The sequence below is a fragment of the Rhodnius prolixus genome, unplaced genomic scaffold (genome assembly GCF_049639745.1).
Source record: "Rhodnius prolixus isolate KJV_2025 unplaced genomic scaffold, Rpr scaffold_11, whole genome shotgun sequence".
Taxonomy (NCBI): domain Eukaryota; kingdom Metazoa; phylum Arthropoda; class Insecta; order Hemiptera; family Reduviidae; genus Rhodnius; species Rhodnius prolixus.
This window is the reverse complement of record NW_027411625.1, coordinates 12,981,090-13,002,892: the sequence shown is the minus strand read 5'-3', so window position 1 is coordinate 13,002,892 and position 21,803 is coordinate 12,981,090. Positions and strand designations below refer to the sequence as shown.

General features: G+C 33.5%; 2 protein-coding genes across 5 annotated transcripts in view; one reads left to right on the top strand and one right to left on the bottom strand.

Annotated features, from left to right (window-relative positions):
• LOC141459494 (uncharacterized) overlaps positions 1-4,837 on the top strand; it is a 28,561-nt gene extending 23,724 nt beyond the window's left edge. For all 3 annotated transcript variants that reach the window (XM_074138633.1, XM_074138634.1, XM_074138635.1), the window contains 4 exons: positions 503-645; positions 1,589-1,730; positions 3,061-3,175; positions 4,072-4,837. In XM_074138633.1, the coding sequence (XP_073994734.1) occupies positions 503-645; positions 1,589-1,730; positions 3,061-3,175; positions 4,072-4,188 (517 nt within the window). In that variant the 3' untranslated portion in view covers positions 4,189-4,837. The remainder of the gene's footprint in view (positions 1-502; positions 646-1,588; positions 1,731-3,060; positions 3,176-4,071) is intronic.
• A 7,003-nt stretch (positions 4,838-11,840) lies between these two features.
• On the bottom strand, positions 11,841-20,310 carry sau (Golgi phosphoprotein 3 homolog sauron). Of its 2 annotated transcripts, XM_074138631.1 has the most exons (5): positions 19,550-20,310; positions 18,621-18,867; positions 14,530-14,705; positions 13,230-13,477; positions 11,841-12,030 (listed from the first exon to the last, which is right to left on the bottom strand). In XM_074138631.1, the coding sequence occupies exons 1-5, from the start codon at positions 19,748-19,750 to the stop codon at positions 12,027-12,029; spliced, it is 876 nt and encodes a 291-aa protein (XP_073994732.1). In that variant the 5' UTR covers positions 19,751-20,310; the 3' UTR covers positions 11,841-12,026. The 2 variants fall into 2 exon arrangements, with proteins under 2 accessions (XP_073994732.1, XP_073994733.1); XM_074138632.1 differs by lacking the exon at positions 11,841-12,030 and having other exon boundaries at positions 13,226-13,477.
• Positions 20,311-21,803: the final 1,493 nt, after the last annotated feature.

Sequence of the window (21,803 nt, the reverse complement as noted above, 5' to 3'; positions counted from 1 at the left end):
TCACGCAGGAAAATGTTATTTGTACTGATACGAGGGGAGGGGGAAGCAATAACATATAAAGTATTGGGTCCATCCATGAAGTACAGGCAAGTTTGCACTATATGGCGGTCTGTTGGGGGTAAGTCCATGCGCCTCTGCCCTAAATCTCCTTTACCTTGCCCTTAGTTTGATGATGGCCCACTAACCTTGACCCTTTCAGTTTGCAGCTAAGTGCAATGAACTGTATCTTACTCCTCGAAAGAAGAATTGGTAACGTGCTGTCACGTAAATCTAAAATTATTGTTTGAATAATATTTCTAGAAAAATTCCTTTTAGGGCACTTTTTGTAGGGATATGTTGACTTGCCTCTAAAGGGCTATTTCAGTGTGATGTGCGGTAAAAATTAATTGTGTAAAAGTTCCGAGTTTAGAACTTTGAGAATAGTAATAAAATCGTATATGAAATTAATATTAAAGTCGTGTGAATGTTCACAAACGTAAGAATATATTATTTAATTTTCCAGAGACCTGCATAAAGGGCTTAGATGCATTGACAACTATACAAGGACATGTCTGGAACCACATCAGGTCTCTCATTTCAACCATCTATACTCTGGCACCAGTATGGTCATTCACGAAATCTGTTCCGAAGGACCTCTGCAAGACGGTAAAGATCCATCAGTTCAAATTGTTGAATGTGTAGTTAGATCCGCATTGCTGGATAACTTCAACGATGTCAAATAGCTATCTTAGAACTTGCATTGTAAATCTGTTTATGAGTTTAATGTCATTGCTACTACGCTGGATTGCACTGCAGCCCATTGGGCCATCCCCTCGCTGCTTTCCTTTGCACAGTTGCTCCCTTTATTTCCGTGACAGTAGTGGTGTCAAAAAGAGAAAGAGCAAAGGGCTTTCTACTTAAATTTAGAGAGACTTGGGGCCTATTCGTCGTTGAACAACCACTACTGTATGAGAACATGCATTCGGACCCAGTGGCAAATACTTGGGTGCTGTTCTAGGGTACAACACTTCCTCCTATTGCCCTAACAACATTCGGGCAGGAGAGTAACTACTCAGAGCCAGCATGCGGATCCTGAGGAACTGGACATGCCCATGTTCTAACCTTATCTCTTCTTTGTAAGGCCTATTTACCTACAAAAGAATAAGGCCAGATTAAGTCTGCATAGATGCTCGGACTCCGGACAAGATCCGCGGACAGGAGCGGAAGCGTGTTCTTTACTATTAACATTTTTTCTAATAAATTAAAAATAGCTACACGGGGATTCGATCTATTGTGTTTCATAACTTTTGAACAGCGCTAGGTGTAGATATTCTGGCTGCGAAAATACATTTTAATTTAATATATATATGTTATAAAATTAACTCCATATGGCTTTAATCTAATATAATGAAAGTACTAAATAAAAGTGATTAAAATGGATAGTAATTCTATTTAAATATTATAAGTTTTTGAACGTTATGCTTTTTCGCTTAGTTTTTGACGATTAATAGTTATACAGCTGTCCTACCTGACAGTATAATTTTATGTATTCAACCTCTCCCCGGTATAAGTACATAACACATATTAAAACAAAGATATTGTTTTGTAGAATTTTTACGCCATGCGCCTTGTATGAACAAAGTGCGTGATGATTATGAAATCTGCGCCAATCAGTATCAAGATAAAATTAATTCAATCAAGAAAGACAATGGCCAGGATAATAAAGAAGAAAATTTAGAAAAAATTTGCTGGTAAGTAATAGAAATATTTAGTTACGTTCTATCTACTTGTTAGTAATAGAATTCCTGGTTAAACTCCACTATGGGACCCTACAATTCAGCTAAAACAGGTGCACGTATTTATAAGTTTTCCGTTGCTAGGGTAGTTGATTAAGAGGTGCATGTTTTGTTTATATAATATAAATTTAAAACTTGGCATATTACATAGAATTAGTCGAAGCAGTCTGGCTTTTATTTTATGTAATTTTTTTAATTTAGGGCGCGTCAACATCAGGGGTCATTGGCGCCTGGACTTTTACAATGCACTTCCGGCCTCCGGACAGTGTTCTCTCGTTAAAAACAACATCACCAGTGAGCCATGAGATGCTCCTAGGAAGAGAAAATCTAAGGGCCAGCAGCTCCGTGATCTCCGCGTTTAATCCAGTATACGCTTAACACTGAGAGCTTATCCAGGAAAATTAGTTTTAAAACAGAATGTACCGTATTGCGCACTTTTTTTTATCAACCATCCTAGCAGCGAAAACTTCAAAATGTACACCAAGACTGTCTGAGGGTACCATTCTGTAGTTTTACTGAACAAACATTCCTCGCCACAGATTGCTTACTAATGCAACGCCACATGAATTTTTACTTTCTCTTTCCTTTCGAAAACTGAAGGTCGCAATCGTGTAGATTTTCTATTCTGAGTTTTTATTTGTTAAATTTTACTTGCCCACTGTAAAGGCGCACTTGCGGTTGACGCATTCGGACCAATCTTACTATTTAATTATAGTTGTTATAAACCCTACTACTACAAATATTTGTAAATTTTTTTAGAGGTAAATTGTGGTTTAATTTTTTAATTTCTAAGAGAAGAGCGTACGGGGCTTTTTAACCGGAGTTTTCTTAAAAATTATTTGACTCTCTTTGTTTTAATTACGTAATGGTTAAGTAATTTTATTGTGTAAATACGCATTATTCAATCTATAAACAGTTAATAAAACCAGATATATCAAGAACTATTTCAAGAAAGGGCGTTATTACACTCAACTTGTGCCAAATTATCTTTAAAAAAAAAAAAGTGGCATAATCATAATCAAAATCAAAAAGTATCCAAAAAGCCTTTTAACAGAAATTCTAAGTTTCAGAAAAATTACTTAAAATGCGGTAAGGTAAGTCATTTTGGTTTGCTCTAGATTTTTTGGTGAAGAAATCTATACTTTCATTTCCGGTTAGCAATTTATTTAGGTGGCGTAAAATGCGGTGGTTGTGGTCAAGAAAGTTTTTTAATTTTTAGCTGCTCTTTGAAATTATCTGGCCTCATATCTAACATAAATTAATGTACCAAATCTTTTTGTTTCAGTTCTTTGAAGGAGTATCTTCGATGTTCCAAAGATATGGTCATGAAGAGTTGCGGTGAAGAAACCGCAAATTTTGCTTCAGGATTTCTAGACAAGATGAGCAATGCATTATTAGTGGTGAGTTTGGCTTCAAAACTAAAATTATTTAATATTTCACACTTATTTATCAATGTTTGTTATACGTATCATACATACAGTGGGATCAATGTGCTTCCGAAGCTTCTGTAATTTCTTCACTTTAATAATCTGTCATTTTTTTCTATAAAACTGTTTAGCATTTTTTATAATTACGTTAAACATTACACCTTTTTTTATGTAGGGGCTAGGTCTTAAATTAGTAGCATTAAAATTCTTGAGAACCAAACTAATTATGCACATTTGAATAAAGCTCTGAAATAGATTTTATTGTTGCAAATTCATCCTTTAATATTAATCAAGGTTTACTTTTAACTAAATAATTTCGCAATAGTTTATTTTCGGGAAACTAACTTTAGCTATATTTTGCGTACAAACTCAGTACCTTGTAATGTATAAAATAGTATTTGTAAACTAGGCAGTAAATCGATGAAACTAGAACACTTCATACCGTGTTGAAAATTGAGCCGATTTAAAAACCACCTAGCAATAGCTATGAGTACAATCGACTATTATTACCACTTTGGCAGTTTCGTAGCTTGTAATTTGGCACTGTCACGACAGTTCTTTATTTGAGTCGTAATTTTTTGTTTGTTCTCTCTATTTTCCTATTGATGTAGAACTAGTTTATATACATATATATATAAACTATTTACATAAGACTATATATTTAAAATATGATGGCGTGTCTAGAAATCGAATTGTATATTTTGTATTTAATGTGGCCCTTACCTGTAATCTATGAACACAATAAAGTACAGTGTAATAGGCTTAGACTAGAGTGCTTAGTTATGCCCAGTTCTGAGCCTCGCACAGGCTCAGTGTTGCAGGTCACGACAATTCCATTCACCTACTGACTGATTTCTTTTTTCTTCCAGGAGCATTGCAAAGAATCGTCGCTATTCGAGGAAAACCGAGCTGAAAATTTTAATAACTCTGTTGCAGTACACTTTGCAATTCTTGCAGCTGCATTTACCACTTTGGTGTCGAGTTAGCGACAATTTTTGTAGCTATTTCATTTTCTAGCTTACCTGTACTACAAATAAGAAAGAAAAGGTCAGAACCCACGAATTAGTAAATGGTTTTCCAAATAAGAGACCTGAATTTAATTGAGACATAGCGCAGCTTGATTTTCTTGATTTCACCTATCCCAAGCCGGATTTCGCGACGTTTGTCTATTTTGGAGAGACTGGGTACAGTGCTGACATTTTGAGATTAGTATAGGCCTGAAGAAGTGCTAGAACTTACCGAACTATGAAGCACCAATAGCGTACTGTCTGAAGGTTTTCCAATCTGGTTGTAAGAGTTGCACTGTAAGCTCGACCCGAGCAACTGTGATTCATCTACGAACTGTTCAGAGCCTACTAAAACCATTCTTTGGACTATTTGGAGCAAACATAAACCCATCGGTTCTTTAGTCTACAGTCCCAGCCATGCTAAATGCTTTTCTTGTGTTTAAGCAATTTAAAAAATCCAAAAAGCTACTAGTAAATCACATACTGGTCCAAAATTATCACAAATAATAACTGTATTACTATTTTTTTTTTTCTAGTTATGGTGTAATTTCTTGAAAAGTATTTGTAAATACTTGTAATTTTTACTTAATGTATCTAATTGAATAAAAATTACTTTATTTTAAGTTTATACTGCCTAACATTTATTACTGCTAACTTGAAACCTATCCTTACTCTGCGTGGAATGTGCTGTTAAAGCTAGAGGAAGACGATAAACTGAATAAAGAAATTAAAAAAATACCCGGAACCCTACTAACTCAGGACCCCCCCCCCTGTTTTAGATTCACCACTGATACTAGCCCGAAATTTATTATATTATACTTGGCCATGTGTTTTAAATCGCGTAGTTATCTTTATAAGCTGATATCACCGTGAACTATAATTAAAAGGAGAAGCTAATAAGGATATGATGGAAAACATTGGCAAAGAGAGTTAACTCATAGTCTGGCTTTACTTCACCGAATAGGTCGGCTATTGTAACACGCTTTTACGTAATGATGACATCTGTTTGAGAGATATGTATTGGCAATGGGAAGCAATCTAAAAATAAAATGAAAAAATAACAAAAAATCGTAAAAGTCGATTAGAGGCAGTGGAGCATACAGGGCCAACCTGGCGCATTACTTCCGCTCTGTAAGTCAAAATAAATCAAACGTGACTTTCTTTTGATCTGAAAACACATGCAAGTACGTCTGATGCTTACTGACAGCAAATCTGTATTAATCTCTAATCTGGATGGAGTACACAGTTATTACTAGGATGTACCAAATGCCTTTATCGCCTTACAATGAAGTAGTTTACCTACTCATCTATTAGACTTTCTGTTAAAATATGGGGGCTACATTATTGGTAAGCGGCATATTGCACTTAATGGCAAATGAAGAGCCCCCCCCCCCCATCATTATTTCAACTGAAAACGCAATTTACTATCAAACCTCAGCTCACAAATTTCCTTCAGATTTCTAGTTTGTAATAACCATTTTTTTGGTTTCACAGTGGCACAGGTTTGCTGTGCTCCCAATATAAATACCAGTTTAGATAAAGTAAGTGCTCTGGCGCGCGTAACTTCAAACAATATTCATTTAACATTCACGGCCGAGGAAATCATCTGGCTACTAGTGCAGCATGCCCAAAACACGAAGAGGAAAGTAACAGGGTGTATCAAAAGTCTTGCGTTTTTAAGTAACCAACTTGAGTTGGTCCCCGATAGACCAACTATCATATCTGAACTCTGTTCACAGTTTTATGGGATCCTGTTTGAACAATTCGTATAGTACCATTTGTTAGCTAGAGAAAAAGTTCTTCTACACCATTATAAGGCCGTATACTTGGCGTAAGGCTAACTAAAAACTTATTTAACTGGAATTTCAATTGAGATCATGAGCTTTACAGCATATCAGATACATCAAGTTACATAGAAACGTTTACACGGATTTTTTATATTGTAGTAGAAAGAAATATTAATTTTTTAATAACTAGTTATATGAATTTTATTAGAAAATCAGGCCTCCTTTCTATGAGGTAGAAAGGGTGGGGGCGTTTGTACGTTCAATTAAACAATTGATATTTAAACTAAAGAAAAGAAAGAAATGTCTCTTAATAAACCAAGAAATTAGTAAATTATTTCCCTTTCAATCAATATTTCAGCTGTGCTGAATGTTACATATTAGGTAGGCTGAATTAAGAAATTAATCTTGAAAAACTATACAACCAGACATTTTTACCAGTTTACCGAAGCGAGCGCATATATATTTAATTTAAAAATTAATTTAATTTTCTAAAAAAGTAATGGTAAAATTCAAAAGAAAGGTTTTATTACAAAAGTCAACCTCTGTGGTTAGTTCATTTACATACTTAGGCATAATGCTCCCCAATTCTGGGATTTTTCATTTAGCTTGTAAAGAAATCATTAACATATGTAGCTATAATATGTCTGGTGCGGTGAAATCTTTGTTTGTAAGTACTAAAGCTTATTTCTGGGAGTAGCAATTAAAGTTATTCCACAACATCATCGTTTAACATTACTATATGTAAGCGAGATTTGGACGCCAATCAAATTGAAGTAATACCTGTGGTAACGTATAAACTAGGTAACAAAACTTTTAAAACATTTGAGAATTTATTTTTCGCCTCTTCTTTTTACTCATTGTATGGAGGATAAATATTTAAATACAGAAGTAGTAAATTCAATGAAATATGTGTTGTTTAATAGAAAAGTTCAGATCTTTACAATTATGTAACATTAAGTTAGTTTGGGATTAAAAAGTTTATTTCTGGGGGAATAAATTTGTCAATTTATAAAACAAATTTAATTGTTCATACAATTATGTGAATCTGCCTGTACTGTATTACCATTTTATTGTATTACTATTTCCGAAGTTCAGTTAGTTTGTACTATACATAGATATACATACATACCTCTGCAACATACGTTATGTATAAAAACAGATAAATAAATTAAAAATAAATAAAACGCGATATTAGATGTCACAAATTAGGTAGGTACTATAGGAGAAACAAGGAATTTTTAACTAGTTTCACCCGGAAAATGGTGACTTTTTCGTTCATGCCATATCTTTCTAGTGACATTTGTTAGAACTATTGGAAAAGTGTAGTTGATGCTGTCACCGCTAAAAAATAGAATGCAATGTCTTGGTTTTTCTGGTCTGTTATAGCAAATTAAGTAAGTTCTAAGAACTGATGAAAGATTAATAGATTTCCGTTAATATTTGAAATTTTAGTTAAACTGAAATTTCTACTACTTTCACAAGGAAAATGTCGAATATTTATAATGCCTACTTTATAGTTAAGCACGTTGTTACATACTAAGTTGCCCAAATTAAAAAAGTATGCTAAAAACAAAAAACTATAGAAACAGAGGGATTTTCTTGTAGTATGACCACAAAATTTTTAATTTTTTTCTTCCAGTCAATGTATAAAAGAAAAAATAGAGAAAAAATAACAAAGATGAGAGAAAGAAAATTAATAAGAGATGAGACAAATATCAAGAAAAAGATAAAGGAAAAAGTAAATATAAAAAAAAATTAATGAGGGGAAAAAGAGAGAGAAAATGAAAAGTTGTATTATAATAAGAAAGAAATGAAAAGTCAAGCGTATAGAACGTAGACACTAGCATTTTGGATGTTGACTATTTGAGAGTCTAAATACTAACAAAAAAACGACAAAACAAAAATAATTAATAAAAAGCTCAAACTACTGCATAAATTACTTATTTCATGGCTGTTCAGTTCTGTAAGATGTAAGAGTAGAGAACTGCGGTTCTAAAGACACAGCATCCCGAAGGTAATCGGGAATTGTAGGAGAATGGCGCAGGTTCTTACATCTGAACAGGCCGCCAACTCGATTATCCGAACTTCTCTTGCACAATCTTCTCTTACTACTACTACTACATACATAGCTTCTAAATTTCTGCTACCTGGGAAATATCATATTTGTAATGTGAAGTTGCCTTCACTATACATATATATTATTTAAGGCGCGTCTGAGGTCACTGGCGCACAGAACTTTGTTCACCGCACTACCGGCCTCCGGGCCGGCTTCTCTCGTTACAGAGAACAATGTCCATCACCGGGTAGTGAGCTGTGGTCTGTCTTTCAATCGCATAATTCGTTCGCCTTCACTATTATCACAGACTTAAGCTAAAATTATATATATATTTCTTGCATATTTGATATTGCACTGTACTTTATTTAGAAAATTCATTAGCTGAGTGAGTACATAACATTCATTATGTATGTAAGGGTTCCAAAAATATCAATGAACTGTACCGTAGAATGTTTAATGAACATGAAAAATGAGATAGGGCAGAATATATCCAGAGAGTATTGTTGTAAGCGGATGACTCCGCTGTTTATTTCATTCACAGAAATAAAATATCTTTTCTATTAGTGCTGAAATGCCATTGCCACAGGCAGTGGATTAGTTTGATGAAAATGGATATAATTGTCAACAAATAAAAATTTGATTTGGTATGTTTTCATTGGCATATTCGGTGAACACTACAGTCAAATGTCTCGGCGTGACATAGGATAATAAGGTGACCATTTCTCCACATGTTGAGACAACCTTAAGAAGATGAACAGAGTGTTTCTGTTTCCCAGAAAACTGAAACGAGTTCAGCCTAGAATTACTGAAAATGGTTACCCACGCGCAGTTCTCTAGTTTCCTAAGGTATGAAGCACTTTTCTGGGAGTTGTTCCAGCAAAGGCAACAAGGTAAACAGATGAGTGTTCCAAGATCTGCAGATAATCAGCTCCAGCTCTATAACATATGTCAACATGTCATAACTTTTCTGTTTTCTGTTAAAATTAAAATCCGTTAGCAGGAAACAATGCACTACACTTTCTGAAGCTCTATACATCTAGCACCCGTCTATTTGAACTTCCATCCACAGCAATACAATAGTTGTCTAAAACTTTGTAGTCGCAACCTAGACTAACCTTCATAAAGTAAATAGGTGTTTCTTTCTTCTACCTCATAAGCTCCAGAAAGGAGAATTTTTCAAAGATTTCCACTTAAATAGCAATGTCCAATGACAAGTGCAAGTGCCTAAATGACGGTTGGAAGAGCTCGACATTTTTTTCATATATGTGCTAATAATACACTACCAGCTGGCTCAGAACCCATGAATAGGAGAAGGCTCCAGATATGACTGCCCAAATCCCTTCTCGTTGGCCGAAATCCCTATGTGTTTTTTAGTTACGCTGACCACACACACAAAACTAGAAAAGACTTGCAGCACTCCAAAATTAAGAGTGCTGCTGGAGTTGAGCTAATGCTTCGTTTACAATTGAGGACGTATCGTAACGTCAAAACGTACGCGCATTACTGGCTCCGACTCCTGAAAATCGGGAAGTTCAGCCAACATGAATGCACAAATGTTCTGACGTTCTCTACGTTCAACATCGTAGCCTAAGGGCTGTAACACAAGATTCACTCGATATGTAATAGTCTCTATATTTTGCATTATACTCTGTAAATTACAGTATGAGCAGAACCTATAAATAGATATTTTTTAAAATTTTTACAATTCCGTACAATACAGAGATGACAATTTTAAAATATACTTTTATACCACTTATTTATTTTATCCTGCACATATTCATTATTAAAATACAGATAAATATTACAGAGACTGTCCATGAATAATTCTAGTAGAGACAGAATAGAGGAGCTTGCCAAGAACGGCTTAAAATCACTATCATCAGATACTCAGTAATTGTGGGACTAGCAAGTGTAATTGTTCTATCTACCACTAACAAAATCAAAGTTGGGTGTTTTTCAACGTTACACTTTTTTGTGCACTTTTTGACGATCAACCCTTATACAATTGTCCTACCGGACAGTTTTAATAACTGCCTGGATACTCTCATAGTTGCAGCGAAATCACCTTAAGGCAATAACATCATTACTTAAGGCTTTGTCAGATTTGTTGTTCTATCATTATAAACGACACCAGCATACTCTCATATATGAGGGTACTCGTGCCCAAATCACCTTAAACAGGCACTGTACAACACAGCTGTGGGTCCAAGTCACAGTACTAGCCCATATTTGTATTACCCCATAAATCTATTTGTGCTATCTACCATTATCAGAACAATACCTGTACCCTCTTGACTACATTAATGAATGAGCTCCCAGAACTCTGGATTAGTATATAGCACTTTTTATATTTTTCCTCACATTCATAGTCTCAGATATGTAAGAAATTTCATGGACAATTTCTCTGACTCACATAACGATTACAATAATATTTAACCATAGTTATTATCGCTACATTTCATATATATATATATATAATTATGTATTTACAAACATTCGATAGGAATTCATATTTACGTAAAAGAACCAAATTATATTAAACAATTTTTTTCCGAGCAGGAAGGTTAATAATAATCATAACTTTATTAGAAAGGTTATGTACAAATATTTTTCTTGGCTAATATTTACAAGTAATTCTTTCCAAAACGGCCGACACAACTCAATATATTTATCCTGCAGAAAACTAATTGGGTTCCACAGCCTCCGAAATGGATTAACATTTTGTGCTTAAAAACAATTAACGGCCAGGATTCGAGAGTTGCTCCTGAAGCGCATCGTGACAATGCTTAACACTCTAAACAAACTAAGTCCTGTGAAAATACTTGAGCAGACATGCGAAGGCCCAAATCAGTTTAGAAAGTTCACAGTGTGACAGTCAGCTTGTTCCAATAAGACTGGGGCTGAAATACTCAAGACCACCTCTGAATTAATATTTCACACCACGACGATGCCACACTAAAAAGTCTGCCTACATTACAAACTAGTATAAACACTAGTATTAACAAATTGGTGAAGCCCAAATCAATTCAAGAAGGAGCAATGTGTGAAAAATCCTATTGCTGGAGTTAAAATACTCGGGAACAGCACTGGATTTCACGCAGACTTTAAAGCTACACCCACAAGAATACCACTGCAAACTGTTTCCAAGTTACAAAGTTGAGAAACACTCAGTTAAGACTGTGAGTACTCAGTTCAACTTAAGCTTGAAAGGTGCGCTGTTTATGGAAAAGACAAATTTTCCAACAACTGCATTGAAAACTGTTCTCGACAGAGTGCTGTGTCCTCAACGTAGAGAAGATCTTAAAGACTGCGAGAACAGTATTTTTTCTTCTATTGTTTCTTAAACCAGGAATTATTATGAGTATTAAGTACAGCTTTTATAAAATATAAAATGTAACTCACTTTAAAATTAAATATAAACATTTTCCACAATTTTTTTAGGATTTTCAAGAGTATGACAGCCAAAATCCTTACAGAATGATTCCAAATTACTGGAAGTTTTCCACTCTCTCATAAAATAAAATAATAACAATTATATTAAAATTAGAAAATTATCCTCACAAAATATAATATCAAAATTGCAGGAAAAACGTCTGGGTAATAATTTTTCAAAAATAAATAAAAATGGAAAACCTCATCTATCTGGTGATTTATTTTTATTCGTATTCATTTTATTTATTTAATTTTATTTTAGTTTTTTTTGTTTAATCTCTAAATAGTTTGTGCGAGGAAACATCTATATGTATTAAATTTGTTTAATTGGATGAAAAAAAAAATTGATGAAAAACCACAGTTGAAAAATTATATATTTTTCCGGGCATATAATAATAAATTTTAAAAATATTTCCACAAAATAAGTTTTTTAGCCACTCAGCGAATTTTTGGATACAGCTATTCTCTGTAAATTGTCTTCTCTCTGAAATTACTTCTTCCGAAAAACCAAAGATCCAGAAATAACGTAAAGTTAAAAAGAATTACCTGAAAAAGAGAAATACTTAGTTGAATTTGCATGTACTTAAGTTACATCTGATTAACTAAAGTTACTAAATGTACATTTGAAATTTTTGCGTTTTTAATAAGAAAAATATAAGAAGGCGCCACATTAACTGAATGGTTAGAAACGCAACCCGCAAGCTGGTCGATTCCCGGTCTTGACACTGGGTTTATTAGATGTTTAAATGAGAAATTTAAAAATAGTATGAGCTACCTTCACGACATCTGATCATCAATTGGACGTAAAAAAAATTAATAAATTAAATTCATTAATTTTGTCAAGATAAAAAGAAATCCTATTCTAACATTATGTAGCTAAAACAATGCCTATGAAATTGAAGTAACTTATTTTAAACCTTAAATATGTTTAAAATATACCAGGCATATTCCCCACCCCCCCTATCTAAGCATAAAAAAACTACTTGCATTAATAAAAAAGTAAAACACATTAATTTTCAAATGGAATAATAATGGTCTCTTTCGTTAATTAAATAATAGTCTTTTTTCTGTTTGTGGTAGGATTCGGAAGAATAAGTAGTTTTTTAATTTCATTACTGATGTATATGAGAACAGGATGGAAACAGAAAGGGATTAAAGACTTATTTTTTTGGACATGACCATAAAATTAACGGAACACAATATGTAATTTTCTGGTTCTCATCAGACGAATTGTTTTTGAAAATTAGATTTTGTGCAATATTTATTGGACAATAAGGTAAAATAAAGATTCTCCTTACACCTAGGTTGAGTTTGAGACAGATTTGGAACTCAGACCACATTTGCTAATCTGGATGCATATAAACTAAAGTTTTAAAGAAATAAATAGTCACAAGGTGATTAACTGACGTGTTATGATGTACTTAAAGAGCCAAAACGAGGAGTAAATTACTAACATTTCAATGGTATACTTCGCTTATTCTTAAAAAATTAATACTTGAATGATATTTTTTTTGTAACTTAGATTATATAATATAGTCTGATGTATTTTCAGATTGACTGTTTGTAGGTACTCTTGAGAAAATGATCCAGGTGGGTCGAAACGAAGAATATTGTTTCTTAAACAAAATTAAAGGAAATTGTAAAAGGGTTTCTGTTTTGAAGATACGCCAAGACTCGAACGCCTAGCCCCTATTGTCGAAACAATAGGTATTTAGAACTCAGGGTAGAAGAGTTATGAAACTTACTTAGCAAATGATGCAAACACAGCCCAATGTAAATCGGTTGGCGATGAACTTCGTGCAGATTCAGCTTCTAAGTCGAGATCAACCAGTTCTCGAACTCTTTTCATAGCTAACTCGTAATCATCGTCATTCAATGGAGCAAATGCATTCTCTAAGACATCGGAAGCATGAGCTAACAGCAGTAGCGATAGTATTCGTTTGTCCATCCTTTGCGGATCATTGACCCATTTCGAGAGCACTGCTTCTTGGACCTTGGAATAAAATCATTAAATTAGGTCTATGTGTGAAAGCTGAACTGGAACTATTAAGGAGGATTTTGTGTAGTGGTTATGAGTATAGATTTTTTATTGGGAGGTCCTCATTTTGAGACTAATTGTATATTACAGGGAATCAACCGAAGATCCTGAACCATCGTACCAAACCATCTGTCATGAAATAAACGTGTTTTCTCCTTACCCCTCAACCTCACACACTCTAAAAAAAAGTCGAGGTGAGGAGTCTCAGTATAAAGAAGTGTCTTATTAAACCACAAAACCTAGTAAGGGAACTAACCAGCATTCTGAGAGATGACGTGACAAGACTCAAAACCGACTTGCTTTTAGCCCTGCCTGAGCCCCAAACTGCATTTTAGATTGCCGACGACGCACCTCGCTTATCCAAAATTTATGTTTCAAAGCCGTCCATTTCTGGAACCTAGACAGATATTACTTCCAGCACCAATGTCAAGGTTCAGACACACAAATTTAGCACCTCAGCACCGTCTGACCAACCAAATAGCAGATGTGAGCAGAAACAATCCCTTTAAAAGCTGGGATCCGTACCCACTCATCGGAAATGCAACAACAATAACATACACCTCAGACTACAAGACAGTAGTTCTTCACCATGAGACGGCCACGTGTTCTCCTGACTCAAAATTGATCGCTGCTCGAGAATAGGAATTTTAAACTAGAGCGGATATCTCAACTTGGGAAGACAGTATTCCAAAACTTTAAAAATGAAAAGAAAATCAAGCTTCTGGCAAGGCACTTTTACTTCAAACTCTGAATTTTAGGAATACATTAAATTCTCGTTAGTACTGTGTTAGTGATGGAGTATACTGCACTAAAAAGGCCCTTTAGAGCAAAACCAAACTATATTGATTCGGAAAGTGGAGGGTGAGAGTTTTTTGATTAGCACATAAAAAAATGACTATAAGAGCGACGGATCCAACAGCTGCAGAAAGTTGGCTTACAACAGTTAATCACTAGGCCTGTACATCAAATATTAATATCCAATTTATTAGAATATTAAGGACAGATACCTTTTTAACGAGCCGTGCTTTGGCCACGTTGTCAGTTAGTGGGTGTGTAGTCATATCAAACAACAGGAAACTCTGCTTCTCCGTTGTCAACACGCCTTTTTCCACTAAATTCTTAGCTAGCCGTTCTCGAACGTTTTTCAGTTGATATCTCAATTTTAAAGGATTCCACGTTTCACCTAGGACAAAGGAAAATACAGTTCAATTAGTCTCACGAATTCAAAAGAACTTCTAGAAAAAATGGAATGATTTACTTTATTTGCCAATAAGAAGGGAGCGTTTACCTTTTGTTTACCAGAAATATGTATTGATTAGATTTTTTTCTTTAGTTATTTAATAATTACTTGCGAAATAGTTCACTTTCCCTGCGTTTGAGGATTCAATATTTGCCACGTTGTCGTTCTTATACGACCCTTTATACCTTTCTAAGGAAGTTTATTGATTTTTCATTTATATTATTTATATATTACTACTATTATTACATTTTTTATTACATATGTATTAAAAAATTGAGGTTTTTGGAGCTTAAAGATTACAGATCAGTAGCTTGTTTCTTAAGTTGAATAAAATATTTAAAGTAGAGCAACACCTAGAAACTAAAGAACTGGTGGCACAACAATATCTCGGATGTTAAGTGTTAACAGTTGCTGGTGTTCCACAAGTTTGTGGCAGAGGTTTCCAATAAAGTGGAGGAATATTTTGACAGTGTAGTCTTTGCGAAAACGTTCATTGCTGTGTCAATCATAGCTGGCTTCTAGAAGTAATAAAGCTGTATAAAAATTGACAGCCATTAAGTAAAAGAAAAAAGTCGTCAGCCAGTAAAAAGCCCATTGTAGTACAAAGAATTTTTCAAAAATATAGTTCAACAGTCCATTGTGATTCTGATTAGTCTAGCACCCTCTCACTTATTCACTAAGTACATCAATGTAACCCATACAACTTTTAAATGAATGTTTTGAAACTATACAACAAGCACCCAGTCCAACTTTAGAATTCGCTAAGATCGTGGGAACATTAGTGACCTAATAAATACGAATTTTATAAGTCATAAATGCACAGTGCTCCACCTAAAACGAGGCAAACTCTTAGAAAACTACCGGACAGTTTTAATAGTCAGAGCTCAGTGTACAGTAGGGAATCCAGTCACCAAAACTCTACTGCTCCTCTTCTTTGTTGAACTTCAGCCCAAGAACTGGATAACGCAGCTACAGATTCAATACATATAGGACAATATAACAGCCTATCGGGATTTTAACTTAAAACAAATTATCGTGATATTCCCTTCAAATGTAATTTCAAAGCTTTTTTTTTTATTTTATTTTTTAATGTTAAAACGATTGTAAAATTGTGTTGAATTACTTAACATTTTAGACGAATTTCAAGCAAAGTTTTGGCTCGGTCATTGTAAACATCTTCACTCTTTTCACTGTAATGGTCAGTAATAATATAGAGAAGGGACTAGGTAAGTGGCTAGCGAATACTGAATTCCGACGCAAAAATCACGTGTTCGAATCCAGCTGCTGGCCCTTTGATTTTATCTTCCTAGGAGCTCCTTACAGCTCAATGACCAATGATGGACCGTTTTCTGTAACGAGAGTACACTGTCTGAAAGCCGGTAATCCACAGGAAAAAACTCCAGATGTTGACATCAGATTTTAACGCGCCTTAAATACAAAAATTTAATTTGTCATTTGCGCTCTATAACTAGTTTCCTTCTTATTCTAGAGCTAATCGAGCTGGATCGCATTGGCTCTATGATTTTGAGTTCAATAATAACTCAAAAATTGTCTCCAAATACTGCCATGAAATAAGAAATCAAACGTCTGACTTGTAAACGTAACTAAAAAATTAAAAGTATTCATTGGGTTTACTAAAACATTTACAGAAAAAAATGAAGTTAAATAAATAAGTTAGTTAAAAACTTAGAAACAATGTGTTACTAGATCTATTAGCTACTTCTATTTAGAACGGACAAAACAATTAATAAGTAATAATGCGAACATTTTCTGCCCCTCATGACGATTAGAAGTGCTCCTTACTTTAAAAGACACTCAAACATCTCCTCCAATACTATCGCGAACAAACTTTTTCTTCCCTCTTAACTACTAAGTACACAAATTTAAAATAATACTGAAATATTATAATATAATAACTAATAAAGAAGAATATTTACTCCTAAATTTTCATATAAACAATAATATTGAGATAAAGTTTGAAAAACCAGCTACTGGATTCGAAACCGAGTAAGCTAGAATGAGTAATATTATTTTACTACGGAGAAAAATATATAAATATTTATAGATTTTTAATGTGTATTCGACCTGTGTCAACCGACTGCCTTTATATATGTATATATATATATAACAAAAATTTACAGTTTTAAAAGTTGAGTATAAGCGTTGATTAAACGCCAAACGGTACACAAATCAGAAAGTATCCAACATTTCATTCGTACTTCTAGTATCATATTTTTTAGAATGTACTAGATGTCACAGACCCTTGCGCTGGCCTTTTATCGCCCATAAATATTTTTCTGTTAGAATAATAAAAGATGTATCTCATCATCATAGTTAGTATTAAAAAGGCACTTCATTTTAACTCTAATCCAAATTATTCCTATGATTTACCTTTACTCTGAATATTCATCACATTCACTCGCATGTGTGTATATATAATATACATTTTTGAATTTTGGCCTCTAGTTGCAATTAGTAAACATTTAAAGATGTTTTACAAAGAAACGAGCGCCAAGTGAGGCACACTGAAGAACTCACTGAACTCTTGCACACTTAAGTGCTTGGAATACTGTTATTATTCATTATTATACGAGTATACGAAAAAAAAAAAACTTTTTGGTGGAAGGAAAGTAATTTCTTCTTATTCTTTTTTGATCGCAGTTTTTTTTTCCTTTAAGTTTTCCTGTTCTTAATTGATCTTTGCCTTCATTGAACTGTTTTCAATTGGATTCAAATCCGATCTCTGACTGAAGCTTGACTTTTTTTTTTATAATTATAGAGCAATGATCGTTGTCCTAATAAAAATTTAAATTTCATCCCATTTAGGTTTACATAGTTCTTCAAAATACCTCCATATATTTTTTGATACATTGTACTGTGCATAAAAACCAACTGGCCAACACTGCCAATATCAAATACTGAAAAGCATTCCCACACAAGCACTGATTTAAATTTTTTCAACAGTTAGAAGACTTTTATTATTATTATTACTTTGTAAAATTCTGAATTAACCTTACTCCAGACCTTCTAGTTTGTAGAAGAAAATGTTTTAAAAGATGAGCACTAGGAAGAAGTAACATTCTCTTATGAAAACACTTTTTTCATGCTGGAATGGTAAATGTACATATATGGAAAGGGAAATTCAGAATTTGACAAAAAAAAACTGGCTACGATTAAACATAGACGAGATTTAAATCAGATCAACCGGAAGATTGGCTAAACTTTAAAAAAAAAAATATGGAAAAGTTCAGCTTAACACAAAAACTTAGAAAATGTCGTTCAAAAGAAAAAGAAAAAAAAAGTACAAACTGTCAGCTTTCACTAACAATAGGTTTCAATCAATTCCTAACATTTAATAAAAATTGTAATTGGTCTGTTACGAAGGTGTAAAAAACTGTGAGTAAAATGAAAAAGATTAGTTTGTTTTGATATATTTTGTTACTGTGAATTAAAAACATTATTTATAGCATTAACAATAATTAAAAGACATTCTTCTGATTTATACAAATTAAAAAAAAATATATTGCGGGTTCAATTTATAATTAAAGTTTTCTTAATAATTACACTTATAACTAGTAATTATAAAAGTAGTTTTTATTGAGTTTAGAGTTCAAGAAAAACTGTCACGATTCGTCTAAAGCTGACGAACCTATGCAATATAAAAGCAACTAAATGTTGAGTAAAACTTCTATGTTTAATGGAAACACTTTAATGATTAGTTAATAAGTTCATTTCGTTACACATTGTGTGAGAATTCCCCTCTGATACACCCTATATTTAGGAAGTGCTATCAGAGGTACTGTATTTCCCAATTGATCTCAATCATTTTTAAAAAAAATAATGTCAACCCCTACTCACCGCTTAGATATTCTATCCAACTCTGTACAGTCTCCGGAGGTTCTGTTTCTTTCATGTGTTTCAGAGCTTCATCTAGTAAGACATCACCAGTAGGCGAATCATTCTTAACTATTACTTTTCTATTTAGCAAAGATTTCCGACGCATACCAGCTTTTTCAAGTTCAATACGTCCTCGTAACGAAAGTTCTATCAGAATGCATCCTCGCAAACCACTGCTGATGCAGTCATTCCAGAATGAAGTATAACCCTGCAAAATTTAAAACACAAATCTTAGTAGAGTAGTACTAAACGACATTAATTTGTGAAACACTGTTGAACTGGCCAAAATAATCTTAAAGGAGCAGTTACAGATCGTGAATGAAGTCTCAATCTCTTCTCGCAAAATGTGAGACGATAGACGATATGCTGTAGCTCAGAGCAGTGTTCATTCGGACGAAATCTCTACTAACCAATAAACAACTAGTTTGACAATGTCATTACTGGACTGAACACTGTTGCAAGGAAAGTCAAGAATATAAAAGTGTCTCTGTTCTTAAGCAAAACATGAAATAATGTACTGTATTCCTGGATCAGTACAAGCTCAGCGGCCTACAGTGACACCACCCAATAAACTCAACCAGCTTGAGGAAAACTGCTGAAACTGGTGGGTTTAGTCCTCCATAAACGGAATGGGTTCCTAATCTCTCACACAACATATGTGAGTAGATTCTATAACCCAGAGCAACGGAAATTCCCTACTTATCTGCTAAATAATAAACTAAGAGTGTTTGGGGAATACTGATGAAACTGAACACTCTTTTAACGACTATTACCAATTGAAAACACAGCTGAAGACACTATTACGAGTCATATACGAAGGAATTTGAGCTCACTAATAATAGACTTAATATTTCTGATTAAGCCACAAAACAAAAAGTAACAATCCTTACCTCTTTATCTTTCAATCCCAACAGTAAAACTTCCTCCATTAAAGTCAATCTGGTTTCTTTAGAATCATTATCGTCTTGCGGAGCTTCACGCTCTTTATTAACTGGTTCCTCAATACTTCTTTGTTCATCTTTATTTAAACTATTATTAGATTGATCTCTATTAACATTACGCCTTTGTATTAGTCCTTCGCTTCTGTTCATAATTCGTGTTTTATTAAAACTAATTTCTATTTGAAATTTTGATTAACTGTGATTCGGCTGCACCCCAAAAAATTATGGAATTTTTGAAGTTTTAAATCCCCCCAATTTTATTCACTCAAATAACCAGCAATAATCAATTCTATCTAAATTTAATTAGTCCTTTGTTGAACTCAATATGAATTGATAAGAATTTACCACTATTTAAAATCATTTAGATATAGGTTTTCACCTTTAAAATTAAAAAAACTTCTCGTACTAACTCAAAATCTGTACAGATTGGAAGGACACAAAATATAAAAAAGGGTACAACAAAAAACAGAATTTAATCTAACGTATGTACAAGCAACACTTTTTGACCAACTCAAAACACGTTGTACACTATTAAAAATTACTTTCACTTATAATATCCTTTACTTATTAAAGTTTAGCAGTTCTCAAAATTAGAACAAAAATATTTTACAGAACTGATTTACTGAAACCATTTCTTAATTGCACCCAAAATAATAAAAGGTTACGTATTGTATATTGTGAATCTACCACCTACAATGTTCTTATTGTACAAGTTTGTCAAAATGCCGTAATAAACTCACACTTTTTTTTAAGAATGGATTTGTACAAAATTTATGACTGATAAATTGGTTTACGCTATTCCATAAGAATTAAATAACTTATTTAAATAGTTTAAATGTTTATTAGAAAAGATAGTCAAATTATTTTCAACAGTATACGGGGGCGCGAGCAGTCTTTAATTTTCGCCCAATTCTAGAAAAGAAATTAGGAAGAATTGTCATTAAATATCTTCTTTTCTAAGCGGTACATTCTGAACTTTTAGACGTACATACTTAAATTTGAAATCAAACATCACAGAATTCTTATTTGACTGTTCTTACATATAAGAGAATCATTGAAACTAGACAAGAAATGTCTAGGAAAAGACATGTCAGTGGCATCCCATCCAGGGGCGAAAAGATATTTTTTCGATGCGAGTTTTGGTTGGAGAAGTAAATGTATAACTCTTACATCTTAAAACCGCCTTTTTTGGGGGGTGCTACAAAATTACTTTTGATCGTGTTATTTCTAAAGTATATGTTAAAAACTTGTTTAAGCAACCTGATCTGTTCAAGCTATAAACTAAACAACATATTAGTCATTGAAAGTCATTATTAATAACTTTAATTTCTTTGATTTTATCTGCCTTAGGAGCACATTTCTTGTATGCCTCACCGGTTTCGGACTTCCATCCGAGGTAAATTAATCAGATAAGTGTAGAGATTTTCTCTTCACTAAAGTTACCGTTTCGCACTACACTTCACTTCACTGTTTCACTTAAGTGTAGTGCAAGACGGTAACGTAAGTGAAGACAAAATCTCTACACTTATCTGATTAATTTACCTTTGATAACGGATGGAAATCCAAAACCGGTCAGGGATACAAGAATTATGCGATCTACGACAGGTAAAATCAATGATATTAACCAGCACTGCAGACCTAACTCAAAATCACAATGAATATCCTAAATTGTATCTCTTCGTACTTATTTGGTTAATTCCAAATTATAAAACTTTAATCATTATACTTAGGATTCGAGATTGGCGAGGAATCGGTCAAATAAAACAACTCTTCTTTTTGCCAACGTTTCGACAAATATATTGTCTTCCTCAGGGCGTGGCTATTTTTCCACTCACTAAATTTCCACCTTCCAAAGTGCAATAGGAGGCAGAAAATTCTCTTTTACCTACGAGACTGACTATCTAAAATTGCCCAGACTAATGGACTTGACGAACAAGCCTGAATGTGATATGCTTCAAATTTCTCCAGGTGAATTTAAAAAAAAATTTCATTGAAGTGATTAATGAGTTAACTTTCTTTAAAAAGTGCTTTATGCAAAATTCCAAAGAAAGTAACAAAACTTTTAACAATGAGGCTGTAGTATGTATGTGTATTCACTAAGTTGAGAGAAAATGTTTGCTACTTTATCCGAAAAATCGCTAAAATATTGAAATCTATTCAATAAAGTAGCACTTGCGGTTGTCCGAATTGCTTTATTTTTGCC